This window comes from Ursus americanus, chromosome 25 (assembly GCF_024610735.1).
Source record: "Ursus americanus isolate L20-20 chromosome 25, mUrsAme1.1.p, whole genome shotgun sequence".
In the NCBI taxonomy this organism is placed as follows: Eukaryota; Metazoa; Chordata; class Mammalia; order Carnivora; family Ursidae; genus Ursus; species Ursus americanus.
The window spans coordinates 13,196,195-13,210,942 of NC_142151.1; the positions used below are offsets into that span (position 1 = coordinate 13,196,195).

Genomic DNA, 14,748 nt, shown 5'->3' on the forward strand with positions numbered 1-14,748 from the left:
TCTAATTTACATCCAGTGGAATCATCAAATTGGTTTTAGGGGTCAAACAGCCATAAAAAAGGAGGTTGAGTATAATGACCTATACAATAAGGGCAGCAGAAACAAAATTTTTCTGTTCCACAGAAACACATTCTAAGTGTAGCATACCTAAATTATGAACTTGTATAATGTCCATAATGTGTAACTGTAAAATAAAAACTTAAAAATCGATACAGTGTACTTATTTAAATACCTCACTGTTTAAACTTAATGTCAAAACTAAAAGAAACCCATCATTTTAGAGATGAGAAAACTCAAGTCCAAAGGAATGAAGTGACTTGCTGGTAAATAAGAGAGCTAGATGTGACATAAACCAAGCTCTATTATCTTGATAACTTAGTTGAAAAAACTAAAAATCTTAAATATGTTTTAAATAAACAATCATAATTAAAACAATACTGGGGTAGAATTCACGAGATGATGCTAAAATTTGTATTTGCTTAGAAAACACTTTCTCCTCTGACAAGGAAAACTAACAGGATTATGAAAGAAAATATAAGGTCTGGTCACTCAAAAAATATTTATTGAACACCGTTAGGTGATAGGAATGATTTTAGTCATCTGGAACATACCAGTGTAGAAAATACTTCTAAACATACTCAAGATATGATAATTATATGTATATAATTGTTAGGGAAATTACATATTATTTTTTTCCATTGAGTTAGTTCTGCAAACATTTTTAAGCAGAACTTTTAGTGTTATAAATATTATTCTTAATGATGATAAAAATATATTTTAAAAATAAGTATCTTTCAGGGGTGCCTGGGTGTCTCAGTCATTAAGCATCTGCCTTCAGCTCAGGGAGTGATTCCAGGGTCCTGGGATCGAGCCCCGCATCGGGCTTCCTACTGGGAGCCTGCTTCTTCCTCTCCCACTCCCCATGATTGTGTTCCCTCTCTCGCTGGCTGTCTCTCTCTGTCAAATAAATAAATAAAATCTTTAAAAACAAAACAAAAAAAATATCTTTCAAAGCTGTTCAGTACAAATTCACTTCATACTGAATCACTAAAGCTTAACTTTTTAAAAAATATCCAAAAGAATTTGGAATATGAAAAGATCCTTAACAAACAAAAAACCCTTAAAACTACTTTATTTGTACCTGAGACAGCTGGCCCTCAACATCACTAAGATCCGTATAGTTGCTGAGGAGCAGACTGAGAAACTCCACAAGCAGAGCAGCCAAATAGTCAGGAATTTCACTATAAGGATACTGTTTCCTATAACTATGGTTGTTCATTCCTGGAACAATTTCTGTACACACATTTTCCTGTTCCTTATTCTGAATTCTACACTGCCATCACTCAAAAGAAAAAGAAAAAAAAAATCTCAGACTAACAGAGGCCAAATTTAGGGAGGGAAATAAAAATCTTCCTTCAGTCTAGGCTAAATGGACTGATTACACAAAGAACTCCATACATCCGAAAGCACACAGATGTCTGCACCAGTTCCCAGGGCTCAAACAATACCAGTCATTCAATAGCTTTCCTTTTACATAAGCTGATGTGAGAGAGTTCAGTCAGCTCTTCTGAACCTTATAACCCAGGATACTGGACTCTGATAAAGCCTACATTTTTCTTCAGCACCGTTTTCATGTACTTTCTCTGGAAAGTAAACTTCATTTCTCCCCCCAAAAATAAATCTGGAAATCATCTCTTCTGTTTGATAAGTGATGTACTCAATCTAAAATTACTTTTCCAGTAAAACCACAATCCTTAACATAAATCTAAGATCAACAATGAAGACTGACAGAACATATTTTTAAATGCATGAGTTTAAAATATAATTTTACAATCCATCATGCTAATTACCAAATGTATACCATTTGGCTGCATTCTATTTATTTTCAGTTGTGTAATTTCAAAAATAGCCATATGACACATAACTTTCCAAAAATTAAAAAAGATTTTAAGAACGGGGGGAGAGGGTAAACTTACACACACATTCATACACATAAGCAACACTAACCACAACCATCAAAAATAATGAAAAAATATTTCACTAAGTGTTCGACCAAACTTAAGGCCTCAGGAGAAATAGTGTTCACTGATCATCCCTTAGAAGCTTAAATAACACTACTTTCTACACTTTTATTGATTCTTCCAGTAATTTTTTGATCAGCCGAGTCTCTGGTGGTTTCTCACCTTCAATACTGGAAGTTGCATGGGTAAAGGAAAGCCACAAAAACTCTAATGTATTTTTTAAATAATATGGTAAACTTACTTCGTAAGACACTTATCAGACCTGACACCCAGAAGTAAAGCTCATTAGTATAGGGCACGAAATGAGAATGATTCATTTAATCATCAGATGATTAGATCCTGAATAGTCGAGAATTGCCTATAAATTCAGCTCCCGTGAATATGTACTATCATAAAATCATTATCCCTTGTAGAAATGATCTAGATGCTGCTCTGGAATTGTGGTAATCAAGCTATTTTATCCACCCATCCTCCTTAAGAGCTCTTGTGGCCCTTCCAATTCCCTTTAACACTCTTCCTCTCTCCACATACATCCTATATAATACAAGTAAACATGCTTTTGAAGAAGGAAAAGTTCTCTTGGCCAAGTTTTCTGTCCTTAAACAGATTGTAAATCCTTAAAGATATTCCCCCCTCTCTCCCCAACAAGAGTACAAAAAGCAGAGCTCTGAACATACTATTTAAAAAACATTTGGCTGAATTGCCATCATCGCCCTTACAGTTACAAGATTATATTTGTCAAAAACAATTTTTTAAAAAAATATTTCTCTTTTCACCAAAGTACTATTCCCTAATGACCACTAAAGCACCAAAACCCTGTGTATTCTATAAAGCAGTAACCTCACAAACATTTCAACACTCTCTGCAACTCACAAACTTTGTTGGCAAAACACAGATTCCATTTCTCAAAAATGTCTTGCAAGTTCTCAACAATCAAATTTTTCATCAGTACAATTTACTGCATATCCAACATCTCTGACCTCCTCCTTGGGACAGTGAACCATCTTTCCTACCACCAGAGCCACTATATTTTCTGATGACTTATTAAGAGACCATCTGACTTTAGCAGATATCTCTTAAAGCCCCTCTAAAAAATACATAATTTTTATATATTATATAAATTATACATATGTGTGTTCCAGAGCTTCTCACCCTAAAGTTTCACTACACTGTTGTCCATATTATCTTTTATGGACAGACAAATCTTTTCATTTTCCTACAATATGGCATCTTCTTTAAACTTTGTCACCAAATAAGGCCTAATATCAAAACAAAGGAGCATACATAAACCTTTCTTCCATTTTTCCCCACGTTCTATTACATAATATTAATCCACTCCCTTTTATAAATGTGTTTTAAAGCATTCCAATAAACTTGAAAGTCAAAGAAAACAAAGTGTTAAAATGGTTATATGAAGGCTGCTTATCTTTACATTTTAAACAATTATGAGTAACTCATTTCAGGTAAATATTTAGTTATCTACCATGACAGACTCTGGCATAACAACATATTCAATAAACAAGTATCAAAGAATGATATATGGCAGAAGTGAAGCATAGAAACAGAAGCATGCGATGACACAGTTCACATTTTCTAATGGGATTTACCCATAGCTTTAAGTTTCCCTTCTCATCAGAAAATAAACCCCTACAGCAAGTATATGTTTAATTAACTAGAAATGAGTTCTTTAACAACTTAATTTTTTATATTTCATTCAATACTGACATATTAAATAATACTTCAGAGTTTAATAAAAAAGACACTAGTATAACAAAATGATTGCATATACACTAAAAGTTGTAAGGTCCGTAAGATTTTTTTATGTTGTCTTGAGCTATCAAATACCACTCTTGTTCGGTCTTCATCCCTTCTTCTCTGCCTTCTAATTATCCTCTCATAATTATTAAATGCAGAAAACAAACCAAGAACTCTATGTATGGCTATCCCATAAGTGATGTTACAAACACAGTATAGTAATATTTACAGAAACATCTTACTTTAAGAACACAACATAATTTCCCACGTTCAAGTCTACTTGACAAAGAAGCTCAGAGAACCTAAAATTTGGTTTTTGATCTTTCTTTTCTTTTGGGGTTGGGGAGGGGGTGTCTATGCTAGCGGACAGAAACCAGCAAACGGAGATGCAATAGGCTTTATACATTGCACAAAACTTACCCACTTGAAGGATCTAAGGCAATAGCTCTGGGTTGATCCAATTCTTGCCAAAATAAAACTTTCCGTAAAGATCCATCTAAATTAGAAACTTCAATCCGATTTGTTTCAGAATCTGTCCAGTATAATTTTTCTCCAAGCCAATCACATGCCAGCCCATCAGGGGACAATAATCCAGAGACAACAACATTCTGTACACTCTCAGTTTTGTTAAACTCTGTTCGTTTAATGGCTTCTTCGCTGACATCACTCCAGTATATCAAGCCATGACCAAACACAAAGTCCACCGCAGCTGCATCCTCCAAGCCTCCAACTACAATCGTAGCATTCTCTTTGCCATTTGTAGCATCAACCAATCGCAAGTCCCGTCTGTTTGCATAAAGCAACAAAGGGGCCGCTAGAACAAAAAAAGAAAAATATGTAAGTAAAAAGAAAGGAAATGTAATGGTTCCTATAAACTGAGTTTCAAATCAGCATTAGTGAACAAATACTATCAAAAATAAGAGTAAATAAATCTATAGAAGTCTGTCTTAAAGTCTTTTCACAAACAAAATACCATTTTTGCAGCATTTAAATACAAAAAGTGCAAAAGCAAGGAAATAATTCTACTAGGACAGCCTTTTCTTATTAAAACAGTCTGTCACATAAAATTAAAAAGTTTGGCCATACCAAGAATTCACAAGGATATGGAGCCAGTGGAACACACACTCTACTGTGGGGAGGGGGATATAAATGGTGCAGCCACTTTGGAAAACAGTTTGACAGTTTCTTAAAAGGCTAAATATACATCCTACCATATGATCCAGCCACTCCATGCCTAGGTATTTACTCAAGAGAAATAAAAGCATATGTCAATACAAAGACCTATACATAACTGTTCATAGCAGCTTATATGAAATAAAGCCAAACTGGAATCAATACAAATGTCATCAACAAACTAATGGATGAACCAACTGTGATATAACCATACAGTACAAATAATGAACTGTTTGTACATGTAACATGGAATCTCATATACCATGTGAACCTCAAAACAGTCACGTGGAGTGAAAGAAGTCAATCCAAAAAAAAAAAAAAAAAGTATAGATTGCATGACTCCATTTATATAAAATTTCAGAAAATTCTAATTACTCTATTGTGACAGAAAGCAGATCAGTGATTGGAGATGGACAAAGAGGGTAAAAAAGAACAGGGATTATACAGGGAGAGAGTATAAAGAGGCATGAGGAAACTTGTGGGTAATAGGTATATCACATCTATCTATGCAGACGGTTCAAGAGAGGTGTTCATATCAAAACTTATTAAATATACTTTCCATATGCAAAATTTATTGTATTATCAATTATATCTTAATAAACCTGTTAAATACACAATCTGGCAGAGATAGTTCTTAACAACTATTTTATTCTGTTTTACATTATTATCAAAATGACCTCTGAATAAGACCTAATACCAAAACTAAATATAAAGCCTACCCTAAATATTTAACTTTGAGAAAGCTGAAGCTGTTAGGATTAAATTTGTATAAATTCTACGGTTTTGGGAATTTTTAAATATCTATTCCAAGTTCCTGACATTTACTTTCCTGGTATCATTAGTAATTAAAGATACAGAGCACAACTATCCAAAAGAACTTTCTCTGATGACAGAAATACACTCTCCCCTGGGCAATACAGTATCCAGTGGCCAAAATGTGGCTAGTGTGACTAAGAAATTAAATCTTCAATTTTATTTAACCTTAATTCATTTAAATTTAAATAGACAAGTGGTTGTATTGGATAGCAGAGATCTAAAGGCTGAGATGAAGAATACAAATGAGGGAAGGAAAAATAACACCAGAGTTCTGCAATAACGTACATAATCTCTCACAATTACTTAACTAAAGGTCTAAAACTGTGTCATCCAAAGGCAATACCAAGTACCATTTAAAAGTAACCACTACCTCTTTTTTTTAAGAAATTAATTTCAAAAAATTAAGGTGCTCAAAAAAGTATAAAGAAAAAAAGTGATATTTACCCAGTATATGGATTCAGTAATCCAGTTCATGGATTATGGCTGCCAAGTGGAGTTCTAAAGTCCACTATTTTCAGCTAGAAGTATAATATGGATTTCCCTACTAAATAAGCTTAAATCCATCTGTCTTAGTCAAAAACAAACAGGTGGATAGCTTTTTAAAAAAGTGACTAAAAGCCCTGTCTGCTCATTCTGTGTATCTAATACTGCTATTGGCAAATTAATAAATTTCCCTCACAGATTCACGCTTAACTAATTTCAAGCCTTCATTCATCACAATGATTTATCAGTACCCACAGTGTCTATTGCATTATCTTATATTGAGTCCGTCATGCTATGAGCCAATTATAAAAATCAGGAAAAGGGACTCTACTAGTTAAGGGCACAATGCTAAGTACTACACAGGGCTAAGCAACTGCCTGAGAACACTTACAGTTTAAAATCCAAGAATTTAAAATCCAAGAGTGATAATAATCTATTTATTGAGCACCTTTCTTTATGGCACTATCCTTGGAAAACTGTGTACCAACTCGTATGTGACATCAGGTATTAACTAAATCTGTTAAGTCTGTTTATGACTTTCAAGTCAAACACTAATACTTTACTGAACATTTGGTCTACAAAATCCAAAAAACCTTTCTGATCATTTAAGACCTCAAAAGCCTTCTAAGTACAAGGGGAAAAAGAGCGCTGGGACAAGTTAACTTCTTTTAATTGAGCAGTACTATTTATAATTAAGATTTCTAAGGGACTATGTGCAGGGGCACCTGGCTGGCTCAGTCAGTAGAACATGTGACTCTCAATCTCGGTGTTGTTGAGTTCAGAGCCCCGTATTGGGTGTGGAGATTACTTTAAATCTTTTTTTTTTTAATTAAGGACACTATGTAAACCTACCAACTATTACAGGGTTCACCCTGTCTAACCACCCTTCTGATACTTGAATACTACAATATTACAACCAATATCTATTCAGCAATATATTAAATGGGATATCTGAAAGGTATAATTTGATTGGTAATATTTTTTTAATCTATGAAAGAAATACACTGAATCCATACACATGCACCCCTAGTTACAGTATATATGCCATGCACTCCATTAACTTCCTTTCCAAAGAGCTTACCTTCTAACTTCCTAACAGCCAGATAATCCAAATATCTGCCAACATATCCCTTTAGTGGAACCTGCACAGTACTTAGGAATCCTCATTTTCCTTTATTAACTTCCTATTAAACTTTCTCTAGTAGCCTTTCTAAATTTTTTCCACTTTTCTGAAGACAAATTCCACGCTTTGAATCCTTACACCTCGGATCATCTCCTAAAATAATCTCAATGAATCAGGAAGAAAATAAATGCCATATATCCCCAACACCTTAAACTTCTCAAAAATCTCTATATACCCCATCCCTCCTCCTTTATCTCATCCTCGGTCTCAAATGACAAGTTACCTTTTCTCCTTTTTATGGTTAAAGCAATACTTTTGATTCAGTCTCCCTACTTCCTCTCTGCAACTTTCCTCTATGGATTATTCCCTATTTCTTGTATCTTCAATGGCTCCCGCCAGGTCTCTGCTATCAAAACACTTTGTTCTAATAACCCTAACCTTGCTACCACCAAGAGAATTCTATTTCTCCTAACTACAAAATCTTATAATATTGAATACATTTCATACCACCATCTTAGTCTAACTTAGACTAACTTTCCACTCATCACCCAACTAAAACTGCTCTGCTCTCTCCAAGTCTCCAATGGCCTTTTCTCAGTCCTTATTTCTGACCTCTATTTAGCATTCAACAATGTTGACCATATCCCTACCTATGTAGAAATCTCCTTCTACTACACTTACTCCTATTTTTCCTTCAGTACTGCACCTATAACTTCTTGTTGGCCATCTCTTCCAACCATTAAATTAAATTCATCACCTCCCCCACAACCTGCCAAAAAAAAAATATCTTCAAGAGTCAATGGTACCATTTTCCTATTCTTACGGGTACACAGTGGAACCCTCTTTCATACCTCCCTTTTCCCCTAGTCTGCCAAATACTGTCTTGCTGACTCTTCCTTTAGCATGTCCTTAAATCTGCCTCTTTTCCGTATTCAGAACCACTATCCTACTCTAGACCTTCATGACCTTATGCCTAAACTACCTTCTTAGTAAGTGATCTCAACACTCTCCCATCCCTTTTCCACTTCTAATACTTCTACTTTATCCAACTCAAAAAGCTTTCTGATTTCCTTTGCCTAAAATAAAAAGCCTCAATACTTCAGACCACCACCAGGTGACTTTTACCTAAGACTAACTTAATTTTATAGCCTCTGCATCATACAAACTGGTTTTGAACACAGTGACTGTGAGCACATCATACTGCATCAACACAGTGCATTCATTTTCCTGCCCACTCCATACTTCCCTCTCATTATCACAGCAAGCAAGTTCTTCAAGGCCAGATTCAAATCTTATCTATTCCACAAATCTTCCCAATTGCTTCAGCTTTCCTTTTTTGAGCTCTTACAGTCTTTATTGATACCAGCATTTTTAAAAATATATTTTCTACTTCAACTAGGATCTCTGCCCCTTGGGAACAGGAGCAATATAACTAAGTTTATCCCCAATACCTAGCAAGAGTTCACTGCCTGACAGTGATATGGTAAACGTATCTACTAATATCTAAAAGGAATTCTCCAGAACCTGATCTAAAAATATATTTGTCATTAACCCAAAAGGATTTTACATTAATTCTGGCCAAGTGCTCACAAATGCCCATTACTTACCTACTGACTTGTTCAAAGTTTAGTTAAGCTTATCTCCTCCCCACCGACCCCTGAAAGTTTAGCTAGCTCTGAGCTTAAGCAAAACAATACAGAACACCCTCTCTTTTTTTTTAAAGATTTTATTTATGTATTTATTTGACAGACAGAGAGAGAGCACAAGTAGGCAAAGCGGCAGACAGAGGGAGAGGGAGAAGCAGGCTCCCTGCCAAGCAGACAGCCCAATGCAGGGCTTGATGCCAGGACCCTGGGATCATGACCTGAGCCAAAGGCAGTCGCGCTTAACCGACTAAGCCACCCAGGTACCCCCAGAACATCCTCTCTTAAAGACTCATTCTGAGTATAAGGTGACCACAGGAAAAAAAACCTCCTTTTAAACTACCATGGTCATGTCATCTCCTAACCCCCACCAGCTTATCCCACTCTCCCACAAAGATCCTGCTAGCACTATTCATTTTAAGACAGAAGTCTTTTTGTGTTTGATTTTGAGACACCTACATATCTTGTGGTTAGAGCTTTCTACCTATTACAATAATCTTTTCAAATAACCTCCCTGACTCGGTAGGGATTTATTTTTGACATCTGTATGATGACATGACTTGGATGAGGACTGGGCTTCATCTATGGATGCACACCATCCCCACCTTGATAATGATATTTAAACTCTCCTCTCCTGTCCAGAGATTCATGTATCTTTCCTCAAGCTCAACTCTTGAACCAGTGCTCCAGATAGCTAGCCTGCTGCAACATGGTACTTCGATATTTTCCAGCAAACAAATTTTTTCTTTGGCTCTTTGAGAATCACACCCTGACTCTTGAGTAGGAATATTTCCCAGCTATTCTGTGAGGCCTCTTCTACCTTCCCTTGACTCCTCCAGTGGAGATTACAGTGGGAATTTCCTTGGCTCATCACAAGGGAATACAGGCACACCTCATTCTCTCACACTTCACTTTATAGCACCTCACAAATACTGCATTTTTTTTTTTTCAAATTAAAGGTCTGTAGCAATCCTGCATCAAGCAAGTCTATTGGTGCCATTTTTCCAACAGCATTTACTCACTTCATATACGTATTTCACATTACGGTAATTCTCCCAATATTTCTAACATTTTCATTATTGTTTTATTTGTTACGGTAATCTTTGATCAGTGATCTTCTATGCTACTACTCTAATTATTTTAGGGCACCACAAACTGCACCCATATAAGACAACAAAATCGATGAATGTTTTCTGTGTTGACTGCTCCACCAACTAGACATTCCCCTGTGTCTCTCCTTCTCCTCAGGCCCCTGTATTCCCTGAAACACAGCAACACTGAAATGAGGCCAATGAATAACCCTACAATGTTCCCTAAGTGTTCATGTGAAAGTAAGAGTCACAGATCTCTCACTTTAAATCAAAAGCTTGAAGTGATTAAGCTTAGTGAGGAAGGCATGTCAAAAGCTGAGACTGGCTGAAAGCTAGGCCTCTTGCACCAGTTAGCCAAGTTGTGAGTGCAAAGGGAAAGGAAATTAGAAGTGCTACTCCAGTGAAGATTCAAATGATAAGAAAGCACAACCACCTTACTGATGATATGGAAAAAGTTTTAATGGTCTAAATAGATCAAACCAGCCACAACATTCCCTTAAGCCAAAGCCTAATCCAGAGCAAGGCCCAAACTCTCTTCAATTCTATGAAGGCTGAGAGAAGTGAGGAAGCTGCAGAAAAGTTTGAAGCTAGCAGAGGTTGGTGCATGAGGTTTAAAGAAATAAGCCACCTCTGTAACAAAAAAGTGCAAGGTAAAGCAGCAAGTACTGATAAAGAAGCAGAAGCAAGTTATTCAAAAGACCTAGCTAAGATAATTAAGGAACGTGGCTACACTAAACAACACATTTTCAATGTAAACAAAACAACTTTATATTGGAAAAAGATGCCCTCCAGAACTTCCACTGTTGGTGAGAAGTCAATTTCTGGCTTCAAATTGTCAAAGGACAGACTGACCCTCTTGTTAGGGGCTAATGCAGCTGGTGACTCTAGGTTGAAACCAATGCTCGTTCACCATCTGAAAATCCTAGGGTGCTTAAGAATTATGCTAAATCTATTCTGCCTGCTCTGTAAATGGAACAGCAAAGCCTGGGTGACAATTCATTTGTTTATAACATGGTTTACTGAATGTTTTAAAACCACTGTTGAGACCCACTTCTCAGGGGGAAAAAAAAATACCTTTCAAAATATTACTGCTCGTTGACAATGCACCTGGTCACCCAAGAGGTCTGACGGAGATATCCACCAAGATTAATGCTGTTTTCATGCCTGCTAACACAACATCCATTCTGCAGCCCACAGAGCAAGGAGTAGTTTCAACTTTCAAGTCTTATTATTTAAGTAATATATTTTGTAAGGCTATAGCTATCACAGTGATTCCTCTGATGAATCTGGGCAAAGTAAATTGAAAACCTTCTGGAAAGGATTCACCATTCTAGATGTCATTAAGAATATTTATGAATCATGGAAAAAGATCAAAATATCAACATTAACAAGAGTTTGGATTCCAACCCTTATGGATGACTTTTAGGGGTTCAAGACTTCAGCAGAGAAAGTAACTGCAGATGTGATGGAAATAACAAGAGAAATACAAGTGGAACCTAAAGATGTAACTGAATTGCTGCAATCTCACGATAAAACCTGAACAGCTGAGAAGTTTCTTATTACAGATGAGCAAAGAAAGTGGTTTCTTGAGATGGAATCCACTCCTGGTGAAGATGTGGTGAAGACTGTTGAAATTACAACAAAGGACTTAGAATATTACATCAACTTAGTTGATAAAGTAACAGCAGGGTTTGAGAGGACTGACTTCAATTTTTTAAAGAAATTGTACTACAGGTAAAATGCTATCAAATGGCATCACATGCTACAGAGAAATCATTTGTGAAAGGAAGAGTCAATCGATGCAACAAACTTCATTGTTTTCTTAGTTTAAGAAATTGCCACAGCCACCCCAACCTCCAGCAACCACCAACCTATCAGTCAGCGGCCATCAACATCAAGGCAAGACCCTCCACCAGCAAAAAGATTACAACCTGATGAAAGCTCAGAATATAGTCAGCATTTTTTACCAATAAAAATTTAATTTAGGCATATGTGTTGTTTTTTAGACATAATGCTAATGCACACTTAAAAGACTATAGTACAGTGTAAACAGAACTTTTGTATGAACTAGGAAACTAAAAAATTCACTTGACTTGCTTTGTTGCAATAGTCACTTAACTATTGGGGTCTGCAAACAAACCCGCAGTATCTGCAAGGTACACTTGTACTCTTTCCCAGCTCCTTTGAATTCCTATTTCTGATTTAGTCATTTAATCCCGTAAGTAACTCTCATTCGGTTGAGCACCCTCCCTCTTCTCCCACTGACTGCACATTTCACCATTATAGCACTAATTCAGCTCAGAATCTTCAAAAATGGCAAAACTTTACTAGAGACAATTTAGAACTTCAATGTCCTCCTTGCAAAACTTGGGACCTCCCCAAACTGGCTCAGCTAAAACCTCTCCCTCCCATCACCCTCTGCTCTTCCTTCATCCTCTTGACCACCCTCAACCTTCCTGTCAGCTCCCTTGAATTCTTTATCCATCCTCCTTTTAATAACCCAGTTTCCTCCAACCCTTTATATCTACCGTATCAGACCTTTCCCTTCTCACTCCAACTTCTTAACTCCCTATAGTCACCTGAGCTTTAAGGCTCCCTTTTCCCTACTTGAGACTCATTAGGGACTCTCAGGGACCTGATTTAAAAATATGAATTGGAGGGGCACTTGGGTGGGTCAGTCAGTTAAGTGTCCCACTCTTGATTTCGGCTCAGGTCACGATTTCAGTGTCATGAGATAGAGCCCTGTGGTGGGCTCCACAAAAGGCATGAAGTTTGCTTAAGATTCTCTCTCCCTCTCCCTCTGCTCCTCCCCCACCACTTGCGTGCACACTCTCTCTCGCTCTCTTAAAAAAAAAATTTTGAACTTGGAAACAGGCTGGATCTTTTATCCACTCAGATGAGCTCTGGAGACACCCAAAAAGCCCTTGGTCTTGAGTTCCTCACCCAAAATTTGTCCAGTCTCCACAAGATTACACATCAGGGCAACTTCATACTGACTGAGCAGGTAACCTCAACTTGCCCCATCTGCCAGAAACACAACCATGGTAAAAATATAAAGGAAGAATGAGAGCTTTTATATAAACTACCAGTGGGTTGAAACTTTCAAACTGAAGCTATAGCCTCTCTATTTGTGTCGGTTTGTATGTTTTTATACATATAGATGTTTGTTGCAACTGTTGTTTTTAGGTGAAGAGGAAAGCAGGACAGACCAGGACAAGCCTAGAGGCCTAAGGAAGGGGCTTGTCTTTATCTCAAGGGCAACAGAAAAAGGTACTGAAGATGACCACTGGGAAAGATCGACCAGTGATGTGAAACAGATGTGGAGGAAGAAGTTGACAAGGCAGTAAAATCAGACAAATCCATAAGGACTTGCAGCACTCCAGGCAAGAGAGTGATCACTTAAACCAGGGTACCCACGGGTGATGGGGGGGAGGGTCAGTGAATTCCTTAGGGAGAGACTACTCTCAATTCCTCACTGTAGAAGTGAGCACAGATGTCTACAGAGGTCAACTGACCTCCCCAAAGTCCTACATCTAGACAGGACAGTGCACCTGGTGCTGAAGCCGTGTTCCCTGACTCCAGTACTAGAGGTATGGAGGGGTAAAGTCGGTCACCATGTCTTTCACACAGTACGCTTAAAATAAATGTTCTTCTTATAATGATATGGCCAAGTTAATACCAATATTAATCAAAATGTGAGCAATGGCACTCAAGTAGCCTGTTGATGGAACCCCATTAGGGAGACACACTCACCAAAACTTCTCTAATGCTTTATCTTCATAACAAAAACAACAAAGCCACCACATTTGCATATAATATTTTATATTATTAAGACTAGTTTAACATGTATGATTCCATTTGGTTTCCATGACTTCCCTGTGAGGGTTTTGGGTCAGGTGTCCCTACCTTGCTGGTAATTAAGAAAACAAAGACACAAAGAAATGACCTATCCATGGTCACAGAGCCAGTGAGTGAGGAACCTAGATTTCTTCTGGGTTCCATATTTTCTTACAAAAATCTGCTCAATCTGACATGTACCCACAGTGCTTTCCCATAACCACAATTCTACTCTTCCAGAATGATACCAAAAATGCCAATAGACTACAAGACAGTTATACAAATAATGATGACAATGATAGCAGCATATTTAGCAATTTATGTATAGTGTCTCATTTAATTTTTACAACCCTGTGAGGTAAGTTGTATCATTATGCCAATTTTACAGATGAAGAAATCAAGACTCAGAGATGTTAACTACCTAACTCAAGAGCATCCAATTATTAAGTTTATGATGCAAAGAAAAAAAATTCAATCCCAGGTCTGACTCCAAAGCTGGACTCCAACCACCAGCCCCAGTTCCCCATGTCTGGGTGCCTGAGGCTCTCAGCCACCTCTCATGTAGTCTGTATCATGTCAAACCTGAAATAAGCTTAGCAGGCAATAGTTTTCAATGAATCCTTCATAATATTTTTTTAAACTTTTATTTATGCAGAGTAAGTAAATCGAAGTACAGCTGACACACAATGTTACATTAGTTTCAGGTGTACAACATAATCCCAAAAATCTATTCATTATGCTACACTCACCACAAGTGTAGTTACATGTGTCACTGCAGAATGCTATTACAATACTATAATGTATGT

General features: G+C 36.9%; 1 protein-coding gene across 2 annotated transcripts in view; it reads right to left on the reverse strand.

Annotated features, from left to right (window-relative positions):
• The window catches only part of LRP6 (LDL receptor related protein 6), a 192,066-nt gene that overhangs the window by 162,157 nt on the left and 15,161 nt on the right, over positions 1-14,748 (reverse strand). For both annotated transcript variants that reach the window (XM_087855642.1, XM_045781475.2), the window contains exon 2: positions 4,197-4,590. In XM_087855642.1, coding sequence (XP_087711768.1) covers positions 4,197-4,590 — 394 coding nt within the window. The remainder of the gene's footprint in view (positions 1-4,196; positions 4,591-14,748) is intronic.